The 12,845-nt window shown below is 46.4% G+C and overlaps 1 protein-coding gene across 3 annotated transcripts in view; it reads left to right on the plus strand.

Annotated features, from left to right (window-relative positions):
* The window catches only part of mad1l1 (mitotic arrest deficient 1 like 1), a 103,675-nt gene that overhangs the window by 67,842 nt on the left and 22,988 nt on the right, over positions 1-12,845 (plus strand). For all 3 annotated transcript variants that reach the window (XM_045710464.2, XM_045710460.2, XM_082967446.1), the window contains exons 17-18: positions 1,725-1,777; positions 3,804-3,941. In XM_045710464.2, the coding sequence (XP_045566420.1) occupies positions 1,725-1,777; positions 3,804-3,941 (191 nt within the window). The remainder of the gene's footprint in view (positions 1-1,724; positions 1,778-3,803; positions 3,942-12,845) is intronic.

A 12,845-nucleotide genomic window follows, 5' to 3' on the forward strand; every position in this document is an offset into this window, starting at 1 on the left:
TAATTATTCCTTTCTCTTCTCCTCTCCACCTCCTCTCTTCTCTCCTCCTCTCTTCTCCTCTCCACCTCCTCTCTTCTCTCCTCTCTTCTCCTCTCCACCTCCTCTCTTCTCTCCACCACTCCACCTCCTCTCTTCTCTCGACCTCCTCTCTTCTCTCCACCTCCTCTCTCTCTCGACCTCCTCTCTTCTCTCCACCTCCTCTCTTCTCTCCACCTCCTCTCTTCTCTCCACCTCCCTCTTCTCTCCACCTCCTCTCTTCTCTCCACCTCCTCTCTTCTCTCCACCTCCTCTCTTCTCTCCACCTCCTCTCTTCTCTCCACTCTCTCACCTCCTCTCTTCTCTCCTCTCTCCTCTCTCTCCTCCTACCTCCTCTCTTCTCCTCTCTACCTCCTCTCTCTCCTCTCTACCTCCTCTCTTCTCCTCTCTACCTCCTCTCTCTCCTCTCCACCTCCTCTCTTTCTCCTCTTCTCCTTTCCACCTCCTCTCCTCCTCTCCACCTCCTCTTCTCCTCTCCACCTCCTCTCCTCCTCTCCACCTCCTCTCTTCTCTCTTTTCTCCTCTCACCTCCTCTCTCTCCTCTCCACCTCCTCTCTTCTCCTCTCCACCTCTTCTCCTCTCTTCTTCTTTCCTCATCTCTCCCCTCTCCACCTCCTCTCTTCTTTCCTCTCCACCCCTTCTCATTTTCTCCCCTCCTCTTCCTTCTTCTCCCCACCTCTTCTCCTCATCTTCCTTCCTCTCCTCTCTACCTCTTCTCCTCATCTCCTCTCCACCTCTTCTCCACTCCTCTTCCTTTCTCTCCTCCCCACGTCTTCTCTCCTCCACCACTCCTCTTAAACTCTCCTATCCTCTACCTCTCCACCTCTTCTCATCTTCTCCTCCCCACCTCTTCTCCTCATCTTCTCTCCTCTCCACCTCTTCTCCACTCTTCTTTCTTCCTCTCCTCTCCACCACTTCTCCACTCTTCTTGTGTCCTCTCTCCTAGATCTGCATAGTGACTGTGTTTAAGACTATGCAGACTAATCTATATGCCATATTCTCTGCTATGTTCTATATTCTATATGTCATGTTCTCTGCTATGTTCTATGTCAGGGATCATCAATTAGATTCATATTTTCTTTCTGGAGTGGACGGTCGGGAGGCTGGAACAAATTATTTGTAATTATGTAGACTGAAAATTGACCTCAAGAAGGCCAAACAGATAAGTTTGACTAAAACATAATCATTTGAAACCTTGTTTTCATGTGTATATGATCACCTGTCTTTCTCTATTATGTGTGAAATACTTGGGAACAAGTGATTTTAATGTGAGAAATCTGGAGCTTATTTCTTAAAAAATTTGGGGGCCAAATAAAACCACCCGTGGACCAAATAAAACCACCCGTGGGACAAATAAAACCACCCGCGGGAGAAATAAAATTACCACCCACGGGCAAAATCCGGCCTGCCAGTTCCATGTGTTTGTAGATCTATCTGAGCAGATGGAGCAGTGACTTTTCTGTGTTGTAGATCTATCTGAGCAGATGGAGCAGTGACTGTTCTGTGTTGTAGATCTATCTGAGCAGATGGAGCAGTGACTGTTCTGTGTTGTAGGTCTACTTTAACATGACAGTTCAATGTTAAGTGACTGTTCTGTGTTGTAGGTCTACTTTAACATGACAGTTCAACGTTAAGTGACTGTTCTGTGTGTTCTACATCTGGCTTAACACGACTGTTCTGTGTTCTAGATCTGCGTAAACAGATGGAGAGTGCTGAACTGAAGAACCAGCGGTTGAAGGAGGTGTGGAATGTTGTATTACATAGAAAATAAACATGTTTTATCCCCCTTTCTTCCTCCTACACATCTTATTCCTCTCCTCTACCTCATCTCTCTCTCCTCTACCTCATCTCTCTCTCCTCTACCTCATCTCTCTCTCCTCTACCTCATCTCTCTCTCCTCTACCTCATCTCTCTCTCCTCTACCTCATCTCTCTCTCCTCTACCTCATCTCTCTCTCTCTCCTCTACCTCATCTCTCTCTCTCTCCTCTACCTCATCTCTCTCTCCCTCCTCTACCTCATCTCTCTCTCCCTCCTCTACCTCATCTCTCTCTCCCTCCTCTACCTCATCTCTCTCTCCTCTACCTCATCTCTTTCTCTCTCCTCTACCTCATCTCTCTCCTCTACCTCATCTCTCTCTCTCTCCTCTACCTCATCTCTCTCTCTCTCCTCTACCTCATCTCTCTCTCTCTCTCTCTCTCTCTCTCCTCTACCTCATCTCTCTCTCGCTCCTCTACCTCATGTCTCTCTCGCTCCTCTACCTCGTCTCTCTCGCTCCTCTACCTCATCTCTCTCTCGCTCCTCTACCTCATCTCTCTCTCTCTCGCTCCTCTACCTCATCTCTCTCTCTCTCGCTCCTCTACCTCATCTCTCTCTCGCTCCTCTACCTCATCTCTCTCTCGCTCCTCTACCTCATCTCTCTCTCGCTCCTCTACCTCATCTCTCGCTCGCTTCTCTACCTCATCTCTCGCTCGCTTCTCTACCTCATGTCTCGCTCGCTTCTCTATCTCATGTCTCGCTCGCTTCTCTACCTCATGTCTCTCTCGCTCCTCTACCTCGTCTCTCTCGCTCCTCTACCTCATCTCTCTCTCGCTCCTCTACCTCATCTCTCTCTCTCTCGCTCCTCTACCTCATCTCTCGCTCCTCTACCTCATCTCTCTCTCGCTCCTCTACCTCATCTCTCTCTCGCTCCTCTACCTCATCTCTCTCTCGCTCCTCTACCTCATCTCTCGCTCGCTTCTCTACCTCATGTCTCGCTCGCTTCTCTACCTCATGTCTCGCTCGCTTCTCTACCTCATGTCTCGCTCGCTTCTCTACCTCATGTCTCGCTCGCTTCTCTACCTCATGTCTCTCTCGCTTCTCTACCTCATGTCTCTCTCGCTTCTCTACCTCATGTCTCTCTCTCTCTTCTCTACCTCATGTCTCTCTCTCTCTTCTCTACCTCATGTCTCTCTCTCTTCTCTACCTCATGTCTCTCTCTCTCTTCTCTACCTCGTGTCTCTCTCTCTCTTCTCTACCTCGTGTCTCTCTCTCTCTTCTCTACCTCGTGTCTCTCTCTCTCTTCTCTACCTCGTGTCTCTCTCTCTCTTCTCTACCTCGTGTCTCTCTCTCTCTTCTCTACCTCGTGTCTCTCTCTCTCTTCTCTACCTCGTGTCTCTCTCTCTCTTCTCTACCTCGTGTCTCTCTCTCTCTTCTCTACCTCGTGTCTCTCTCTCTCTTCTCTACCTCGTGTCTCTCTCTCTCTCTTCTCTACCTCGTCTCTCTCTCTCTCTTCTCTACCTCGTCTCTCTCTCTCTCTTCTCTACCTCGTCTCTCTCTCTCTCTTCTCTACCTCGTCTCTACTCTCTCTCTTCTCTACCTCGTCTCTCTCTCTCTCTTCTCTACCTCGTCTCTCTCTCTTTCTCTACCTCGTCTCTCTCTCTCTCTTCTCTACCTCGTCTCTCTCTCTCTCTTTCTCTACCTCGTCTCTCTCTCTCTCTTTCTCTACCTCGTCTCTCTCTCTCTCTTTCTCTACCTCGTCTCTCTCTCTCTCTTTCTCTACCTCGTCTCTCTCTCTCTCTTTCTCTACCTCGTCTCTCTTTCTCTACCTCGTCTCTCTCTCTCTTCTCTACCTCGTCTCTCTCTCTCTTCTCTACCTTGTCTCTCTCTTCTCTACCTTGTCTCTCTCTTCTCTACCTCGTCTCTACTGATGAGTGTGAGTGAGTGACGGCGATTGTGAGTGAGTGACAGAGAGACTATTGTGAACCAGTGTTGTATTTGTTGTTGCCAGGTGTTCCAGAGGAAGATTCAGGAGTTCAGGACGGTGTGTTATGTTCTGACAGGCTATCAGATAGACATCACTACTGAGAACCAGTACAGACTGACCTCTGTCTACGCTGAACACATGGACGACTCTCTACTGTTTAAGGTAAACAAACCCACAAGGTGGCCAAGCGGTTAGAATGTTGGGCCAGTAACCAATCACCAAACCGACAAGGTGGCCAAGCGGTTAGAATGTTGGGCCAGTAACCAATCACCAAACCGACAAGGTGGCCAAGTGGTTAGAATGTTGGGCCAGTAACCAATCACCAAACCGACAAGGTGGCCAAGTGGTTAGAATGTTGGGCCAGTAACCAATCACCAAACCGACAAGGTGACCAAGTGGTTAGAACGTTGGGCCAGTAACCAATCACCAAACCGACAAGGTGACCAAGTGGTTAGAACGTTGGGCCAGTAACCAATCACCAAACCGACAAGGTGACCAAGTGGTTAGAACGTTGGGCCAGTAACCAATCACCAAACCGACAAGGTGACCAAGTGGTTAGAACGTTGGGCCAGTAACCAATCACCGAACCGACAAGGTGACCAAGTGGTTAGAACGTTGGGCCAGTAACCAATCACCAAACCGACAAGGTGACCAAGTGGTTAGAACGTTGGGCCAGTAACCAATCACCAAACCGACAAGGTGACCAAGTGGTTAGAACGTTGGGCCAGTAACCAATCACCAAACCGACAAGGTGACCAAGTGGTTAGAACGTTGGGCCAGTAACCAATCACCGAACCGACAAGGTGACCAAGTGGTTAGAACGTTGGGCCAGTAACCAATCACCAAACCGACAAGGTGGCCAAGTGGTTAGAACGTTGGGCCAGTAACCAATCACCGAACCCACAAGGTGAAAAATCTATCTGTGACCTTGACCGAGGCACTTAACCCTAATTGTCTGAGGGAGTTTGTATATGTTTATATATACATTTCCAATTCACACGTGTGTATTAATACATACTGGTACATGTGTGAAACAGGACAGATATAATCACCCCCCACATTATTATTATGTTATTGCTCACTCTCTGGCTGGCTCTCGCTGGCTGGCTCTCGCTGGCTGGCTCTCCTGGCTCTCGTTTTCTCTGGCTCTCCTGGCTCTCGTTTTCTCTGGCTCTCCTGGCTCTCGTTTTCGCTGGCTCTCCTGGATCTGTATGTCTCTGTGGATCTGTATCTCTCTCTGTGGATCTGTATCTCTCTCTCTCTGTGGATCTGTATCTCTCTCTTTCTGTAGATCTGTATCTCTCTCTCTCTGTAGATCTGTATCTCTCTCTCTCTGTAGATCTGTATCTCTCTCTCTCTGTAGATCTGTATCTCTCTCTCTCTCTCTGTAGATCTGTATCTCTCTCTCTCTCTCTGTAGATCTGTATCTCTCTCTCTCTCTCTGTAGATCTGTATCTCTCTCTCTCTCTCTGTAGATCTGTATCTCTCTCTCTCTCTCTGTAGATCTGTATCTCTCTCTCTCTCTCTGTAGATCTGTATCTCTCTCTCTCTCTCTGTAGATCTGTATCTCTCTCTCTCTCTCTCTGTAGATCTGTATCTCTCTCTCTCTCTCTGTAGATCTGTATCTCTCTCTCTCTCTCTGTAGATCTGTATCTCTCTCTCTCTCTCTGTAGATCTGTATCTCTCTCTCTCTCTCTGTAGATCTGTATCTCTCTCTCTCTCTCTGTAGATCTGTATCTCTCTCTCTGTCTCTCTGTAGATCTGTATCTCTCTCTCTCTCTCTCTGTAGATCTGTATCTCTCTCTCTCTGTAGATCTGGATCTCTCTCTCTCTCTCTGTAGATCTGGATCTCTCTCTCTCTCTCTCTGTAGATCTGGATCTCTCTCTCTCTCTCTCTGTAGATCTGGATCTCTCTCTCTCTCTCTCTCTCTCTGTAGATCTGGATCTCTCTCTCTCTCTCTCTCTCTGTAGATCTGGATCTCTCTCGCTCTCTCTCTCTCTGTAGATCTGGATCTCTCTCGCTCTCTCTCTCTCTCTCTCTGTAGATCTGGATCTCTCTCTCTCTCTCTCTCTCTCTCTCTCTCTGTGGATCTCTCTCTCTCTCTGTGGATCTCTCTCTCTCTCTCTCTCTCTCTCTCTCTGTAGATCTGGATCTCTCTCTCTCTCTCTCTCTCTCTCTCTCTCTAGATCTGGATCTCTCTCTCTCTCTCTCTCTAGATCTGGATCTCTCTCTCTCTCTCTCTCTGTAGATCTGGATCTCTCTCTCTCTCTCTCTGTAGATCTGGATCTCTCTCTCTCTCTCTCTGTAGATCTGGATCTCTCTGGATCTCTCTCTCTCTCTCTCTCTGTAGATCTGGATCTCTCTCTCTCTCTCTCTCTCTCTCTCTCTCTCTCTCTCTCTCTCTCTCTAGATCTGGATCTCTCTCTCTCTCTCTCTGTAGATCTGGATCTCTCTCTCTCTCTCTCTCTCTCTCTGTAGATCTGGATCTCTCTCTCTCTCTCTGTAGATCTGGATCTCTCTCTCTCTCTCTGTAGATCTGGATCTCTCTCTCTCTCTCTGTAGATCTGGATCTCTCTCTCTCTCTCTCTCTCTCTCTCTGTAGATCTGGATCTCTCTCTCTCTCTGTAGAGTGAGACTAGTTATGTCTGCTACGTTAGGTTACACGTGAAGAGACTAGTTATGTCTGCTACGTTAGGTTATACGTGAAGAGACTAGTTATGCCTGCTACGTTAGGTTATACGTGAAGAGACTATGTCTGCTACGTTAGGTTACACGTGAAGAGACTAGTTATGTCTGCTACGTTAGGTTATACGTGAAGAGACTAGTTATGTCTGCTACGTTAGGTTACACGTGAAGAGACTAGTTATGTCTGCTACGTTAGGTTACACGTGAAGAGACTTTAACACAGGTGGTTATCAGAGGGAGAAAGAGATGAGGGAGATTGGAGGGTTAGAGAAAGAGAGGAGAGAGATGGGGGGATGAATGAACGCTGTGTATCAATTCAGTGGCAGATTGAAAAGATAACAGGTGAAGAAAGCAGGAGAATGTCATTGAGGAGAGATAGAAAAAGGATGAGAGAGAGAGAGAGGGTTAGAAAGCGGAGATGGAGAGATGGGGGGGTCATTTTTCTTAAAGGACATCAAACTTCGTTTTGATGGTTCGTTAAGCTTCATTTGGGTTTTAGTGTGTGTGTTCTCTCCAGTGTGTTAAATCCTCAGAGAGCCACCTGCGACCCTGTCAGCAAAGATGATTCACTGTCAATATTTATTAAACTCAGCTCAAGTACTCCTCCTCCTCTCTCCCTCCTCCTCTCTCTCTCCTCTCTCCCTCCTCTCCTCTCTCCCTCCTCTCCTCTCTCCCTCCTCTCCTCTCTCCCCTCTCCTCTCCTCTCTCCCCTCTCCTCTCTCTCTCTCCTCTCCTCTCTCTCTCCTCTCCCTCTCCTTCCTCTCTTCTCTATTCATGTCTGTCTCTCTCTCAATTCAATTAAAATTCAATTTAAGGGATTTATTGGCATGGGAAGCATATGTTAACATTGCCAAAGCAGTAAACTACATAATAAACAAAAGTGAAATAAACAATACAATTGAACTGTAAACATTACACTCTCAGAAGTTCCAAAAGAATAAAGACGTTACAAATGTCATTTATGTGCAAATAGTTGAAGTACAAAAGGGAAAAGAAGTAAACCTACATATGGGTTGTATTTATAATGGTCTCTCTCTCTCATGCACCCACACACTTTATATTGTGTTGTTCAGGTTGTCTGTGTGTGTTAGTATGACACACCAGCATGTAGCCTGCACTGGTAATGACTGGTGACGCACACAATGGGAGCGCGGAGCGTCCCGCGGAGGCAGGGTGCGGAGCGTCCCGCGGAGGCAGGGTGCGGAGCGTCCCGCGGAGGCAGGGTGCGGAGCGTCCCGCGGAGGCAGGGTGCGGAGCGTCCCGCGGAGGCAGGGTGCGGAGCGTCCCGCGGAGGCAGGGCGCGGAGCGTCCCGCGGAGGCAGGGCGCGTGTGTGAGAACAGTGTAAAAGGTTTTGCGTCGATGGGTGTTGTCAGCTTGTCCTTTCACACTTCTATTTTCTGCTTTATCTTCTTTCTTTACACGTCCTTCTATTTGACCTTCTCTGCCCTTCCTCGCTCTCTCCCTCCTTTCCCCTTTCGGTTTCTCTAGTTCTCTCTCCTTCCCCTTTCTGTCTCTCTCTCCTTTCCTCGCCCTCTCTCTCTATTTCCTCCTATCTCTTTATTAGCCTAAAAACAGCATTTCTCTGTGATATTATACACTAACGTTTAAACCACATTAGATACATCACCCCTAGAGACTGTTAAATGTATTGTATTATTCACCCCTAGAGACTGTTAAATGTATTGTATTATTCGCCCCTAGAGACTGTTAAATGTATTGTATTATTCACCCCTAGCTAATCAGTCCTGTTGATGTTACTGAACTATATACCAGGGTTGCTGATTATAGTGTTATTTAGCTATAGACTGGCGTTGCCAGATAATACTGCTAAAAACCTGCCCCATACTGGTCACCCAAATCCCCCTCTCCACTGGAGGAATCTGTGTTTAATGATTCCTCTTCCTGTCTCTAATATAAATATACAGCGCATTCGGAAGGTATTCATACCCCTTGACTTTTTCCACATTTTGTTACATTACAGCCGTATTCTAAAATTGATTAAATCGTTTTTTTCTCCTCATCGATCTACACACAATACCACATAATGATGAAGCAAAAAGAGGTTTTCAGAAATGTTTGCACATTTATTACAAATAAAAGAACAGATGTGACATTTACATAAGTATTCAGTACTTTGTTGAAGCACCTTTGGCAGGGATTACAGCCACGAGTCTTCTTGGGTATGACGCTACAAGCTTGGCACACTTGTATTTTGGGGAGTTTTTCCATTCTTCTCTACAGATCCTCTCAAGCTCTGTCAGGTTGGATGGGGAGAGTCGCTGTACAGCTATTTTCAGGTCTCTCCAGAGATGTTCGATAGGGTTCAAGTCCGGCCTTTGGCTGGGCCGCTCAAGGACATTCAAAGTCTTGTCCTGAAGCCACTCCTGCGTTGTCTTGGCTTTGTGCTTAGGGTTGTTGTCCTGTTGGAAGTTGAACCTTCTCCCCAGTCTGGTGTCCCTGAGTGCTCTGGAGCAGGTTTTCATTATGGATCTCTGTGTACCTTGCTCTGTTCATCTTTCCCTCGATCCTGACTAGTCTCCCAGTCCCTGCCACTGAAAAACAGCATGATGCTGCCACCATCATGCTTCACCGTAGGGATGGTGCCAGGTTTCCTCCAGACGTGACGCTTGGCATTCCTGCCAAAGAGTTCAATCTTGGTTTCATCAAACCAGAGAATCTTGTTTTTCATGGTCTGAGAGTCCTTTAGGTGCCTTTTTGCAAACTGCAAGTGGGCTGTCATGAGCCTTTTACTGAGGAGTGGCTTGCGTCTGGCCACTTTACCATAAAGGCCTGATTGGTGGAGTGCTGCAGAGATGGTTGTCCTTTTGGAAGGTTCTACCATCTCCACAGAGGAACTCTAGAGCTCTATCAGTGACCATTGGCTTCTTGGTCTACCTCCCTGACCAAGACCCTTCTCCCCTGATTGCTCAGTTTGGCCGGGCAGCCAGCTCTAGGAAAAACCTCAGTGATTCCAAACATCTTCCATTTAAGAATGATGGAGGCCACTATGTTCTTGGGGACCTTCAATCCTGCAGAAATGTTTTGGTACCGTTCCCCAGATCTGTGCCTCGACACAATCCTGTCTCGGAGCTCTACGGACAATTCCTTCGACCTCATGGCTTGGTTTTTGCTCTGACATGAACTGTCAACTGTGCGACTTTATATAGACAGTTGTGTGCCTTTCCAAATGTCCAATCAATTGAATTTACCACAGGTGGACCCCAATCAAGTTGTAGAAACATCTCAAGGATGATCATTGCGAACAGGATGCAGTTCAATTTCGAGTCTCATAGCAAAGGGTCTTAATATTTACGTAAATAAGGTATTTCTGTTCATTATTTTTATACATTTGCACACTGTTTTCACTGTCATTTTGGGGTATTGTGTGTAGATTGCTGAGGAAGTTTTATTTGATCCATTTTAGAATAAGGCTGTAACGTATCAAAATGTGGAAAAAGACAAGGGGTCTGAAGGCAGTGTGTGTGTGTGTGTGTGTGTGTGTGTGTGTGTACCAGTACCAGTACCAGTCAAAAGTTTTTACACACCTTCTCATTCAAGGGTTTTTCTTTATTTTTACTATTTTATGCATTGTAGAATAATAAAGACATCAAAACTATGAAATAACACATATGGAATCATGTAGTAACCAAAAATGTGTTAAACAAATCTATATATATTTTATTTTTGATATTCTTCAAAGTATCCACCCTTTGCCTTGATGACAGCTTTCAACATGCTTGTTATTCTCTCAACCAGCTTCATGAGGTAGTCACCTGGAATGCATTTCAATTAACAGGTGTGCCTTGTTAAAACTTTATTTGTGGAATTTCTTATCTCAATGCGTTTGAGCCAATCAGTTGTGTTATGACAAGGTAGGGGTGGTATACAGAAATAGCCCTATTTGGTAAAATACCAAGTCCATATTATGGCAAGAACAGCTCAAATAAGCAAAGAGAAACGACAGTCCATCATTACTTTAAGACATGAAGGTCAGTCAATCCGGAACATTTCAAGAACTTTGAAAGTTTCTTCAAGTGCAGTCACTAAAACCATCAAGCGCCATGATGAAACTGGCTCTCATGAGGACCGCCACAGGAAAGGAAGACCCAGAGTTACCTCTGCTGCAGAGGATAAGTTCATTAGAGTTACCTGACTCAGAAATTGCAGCCCAAATAAATGCTTCACAGAGTTCAAGTAACAGACACATCTCAACATCAACTGCTCAGAGGAGACTGCGTGATTCAGGCCTTCATGGTCGAATTGCTGCCAAGAAACCACTACTAAAGGACACCAATAAGAAGAAGAGACTTGCTTGGGCCAAGAAACACGAGCAATGGACATTAGACCGATGAAAAGCTGTTTTTTTTTGGTCTGATGATTCCAAATGTGCAATTTTTGGTTCCAACCGCCGTGTCTTTGTGAGACACAGAGTAGGTGAAGGGATGATCTCCACATGTGTATATCCCACCGTGAAGCATGGAGGAGGAGGTGTGATGGTGTGGCGGTGCTTTGCTGTTGACAGTGATTTATTTAGAATTCAAGGCACACTTAACCAGCATGGCTACCACAGTATTCTGCAGCGATACACCATCCCATCTGGTTTGCCCTTAGTGGGACTATCATTTGTTTTTAAACAGGACAATAACCCAACACACCTCCAGGCTGTGTAAGGGCTAATTGACCAAGAAGGAGAGTGATGGAGTGCTGCATCAGATGACCTGGCATCCAGTCACCTGACCTCAACCCAATTGAGATGGTTTGGGATGAGTTGGACTGCAGTGTGAAGGAAAAGCAGCCAACAAGTGCTCAGCTTATGTGGGAACTCCAAGACTGTTGGAAAAGCATTCCAGGTGACGCTGGTTGAGAGAATGCCAAGAGTGTGCAAAGCTGTCATCAAGGCAAAGGGTAGCTACTTTGAAGAATCTCATCTAAAATACTTTTTGATCTATTTAAGACTTTTTTGGTTACTACATGATTCCATATGTGTAATTTCGTGTGTGTGTGTGTGTGTGTGTGTGTGTGTGTGTGTGTGTGTGTGTCTATATCATTTAGCAGACGCTTTTAGCCATAGCAACGTAGTCATTTATGTATATATTTTTCGGATGGGTGGCCAGCACCCCGAGGGAATCGAACTGACGATCCTGGCGTTGAAATCCCTATGCTCTAACATCAGAGAGAACCACACTCTCTTTCGGTCCCTTTCACCCCCCCTCCTTCTCTTTCTCTCTTTATGCTTATAATGGTTGAAACACGCGGTCTTGCAAAATCAATTTAATTGATCGTAATTAATACATTTTGCAGACGTCAGATAAAGCTTAATGAAGTGTGTGCATGTGTAGGATTAAAAACATCCTGCTTTTTAAGTCCCCTGCGGTGTCGAATGTCAAATCCCCCTTCTCATTCCCTTCTTCTCCCTCTCCTCATCCCTCTCCACTCTTCCACACCCTTGAGAGAGGGCAAAGATTTAGAAAGAGGGGAGAGAGACAGTGGGGGGAGAGAGAGAGAGGACAGTGGGGAGAGAGAGACAGTGGGGGAAGAGAGAGAGACAGTGGGGGGAGAGAGAGAGACAGTGGGGAGAGAGAGAGAGGCAGTGGGGAGAGAGAGAGAGGCAGTGGGGAGAGAGAGAGAGGCAGTGGGGAGAGAGAGAGAGGCAGTGGGGAGAGAGACAGTGGGGAGAGAGACAGTGGGGAGAGAGAGAGAGGCAGTGGGGAGAGAGAGAGAGGCAGTGGGGAGAGAGAGAGGGACAGTGGGGAGAGAGACAATGGGGGAGCGAGAGACAGCGGGGAGAGAGAACAGTAATTAAAAGGTATATTAAATCCAAACCTCCTCATGGTATCCCATAATGCCTGAATATATATACAGTCTTCTGGGAAACAGAGACAGAAAGAGAAACGGGGAGACTGAGACAGGGGGAGACCGAGACAAGATGGGAAGGGATGGAGACCGAGACGGGGGGGGGGACCAGGGAAGAAAGGGAGAGACTGAGTTAGGTTGCTTGTTCAACATTTTGGAGAGAGCAGAGATCTTACACACTAGGATAATGTGATGTTGAGCAGTGGAATCTCTTCCCCCTTCCCTCCCTCTCTCCTCTGTTATACTATGTGTCTAAAAGATATTGCCTTGACAATCTCTCCTCTGTTATACTGTGTGTTGTGTATCTAAAAGATATTGCCTTGACAATCTCTCTTCTTTTATACTGTCTGGTGTGTCTAAAAGATATTGCCTTGACAATCTCTCCTCTTCTATACTGTGTGTTGTATATCTAAAAGATATTGCCTTGACAATCTCTGATCTCTCGTCTGTTTGTGTAGACTGACACAGCTCGGGTCGCTCTGTAGTCCACAGCCCTTGGGTTTATACACTATATTGATTGTATGGT

This window comes from Salmo salar, chromosome 02, assembly GCF_965601325.2.
Source record: "Salmo salar chromosome 02, fSalSal1, whole genome shotgun sequence".
Taxonomy (NCBI): Eukaryota; Metazoa; Chordata; class Actinopteri; order Salmoniformes; family Salmonidae; genus Salmo; species Salmo salar.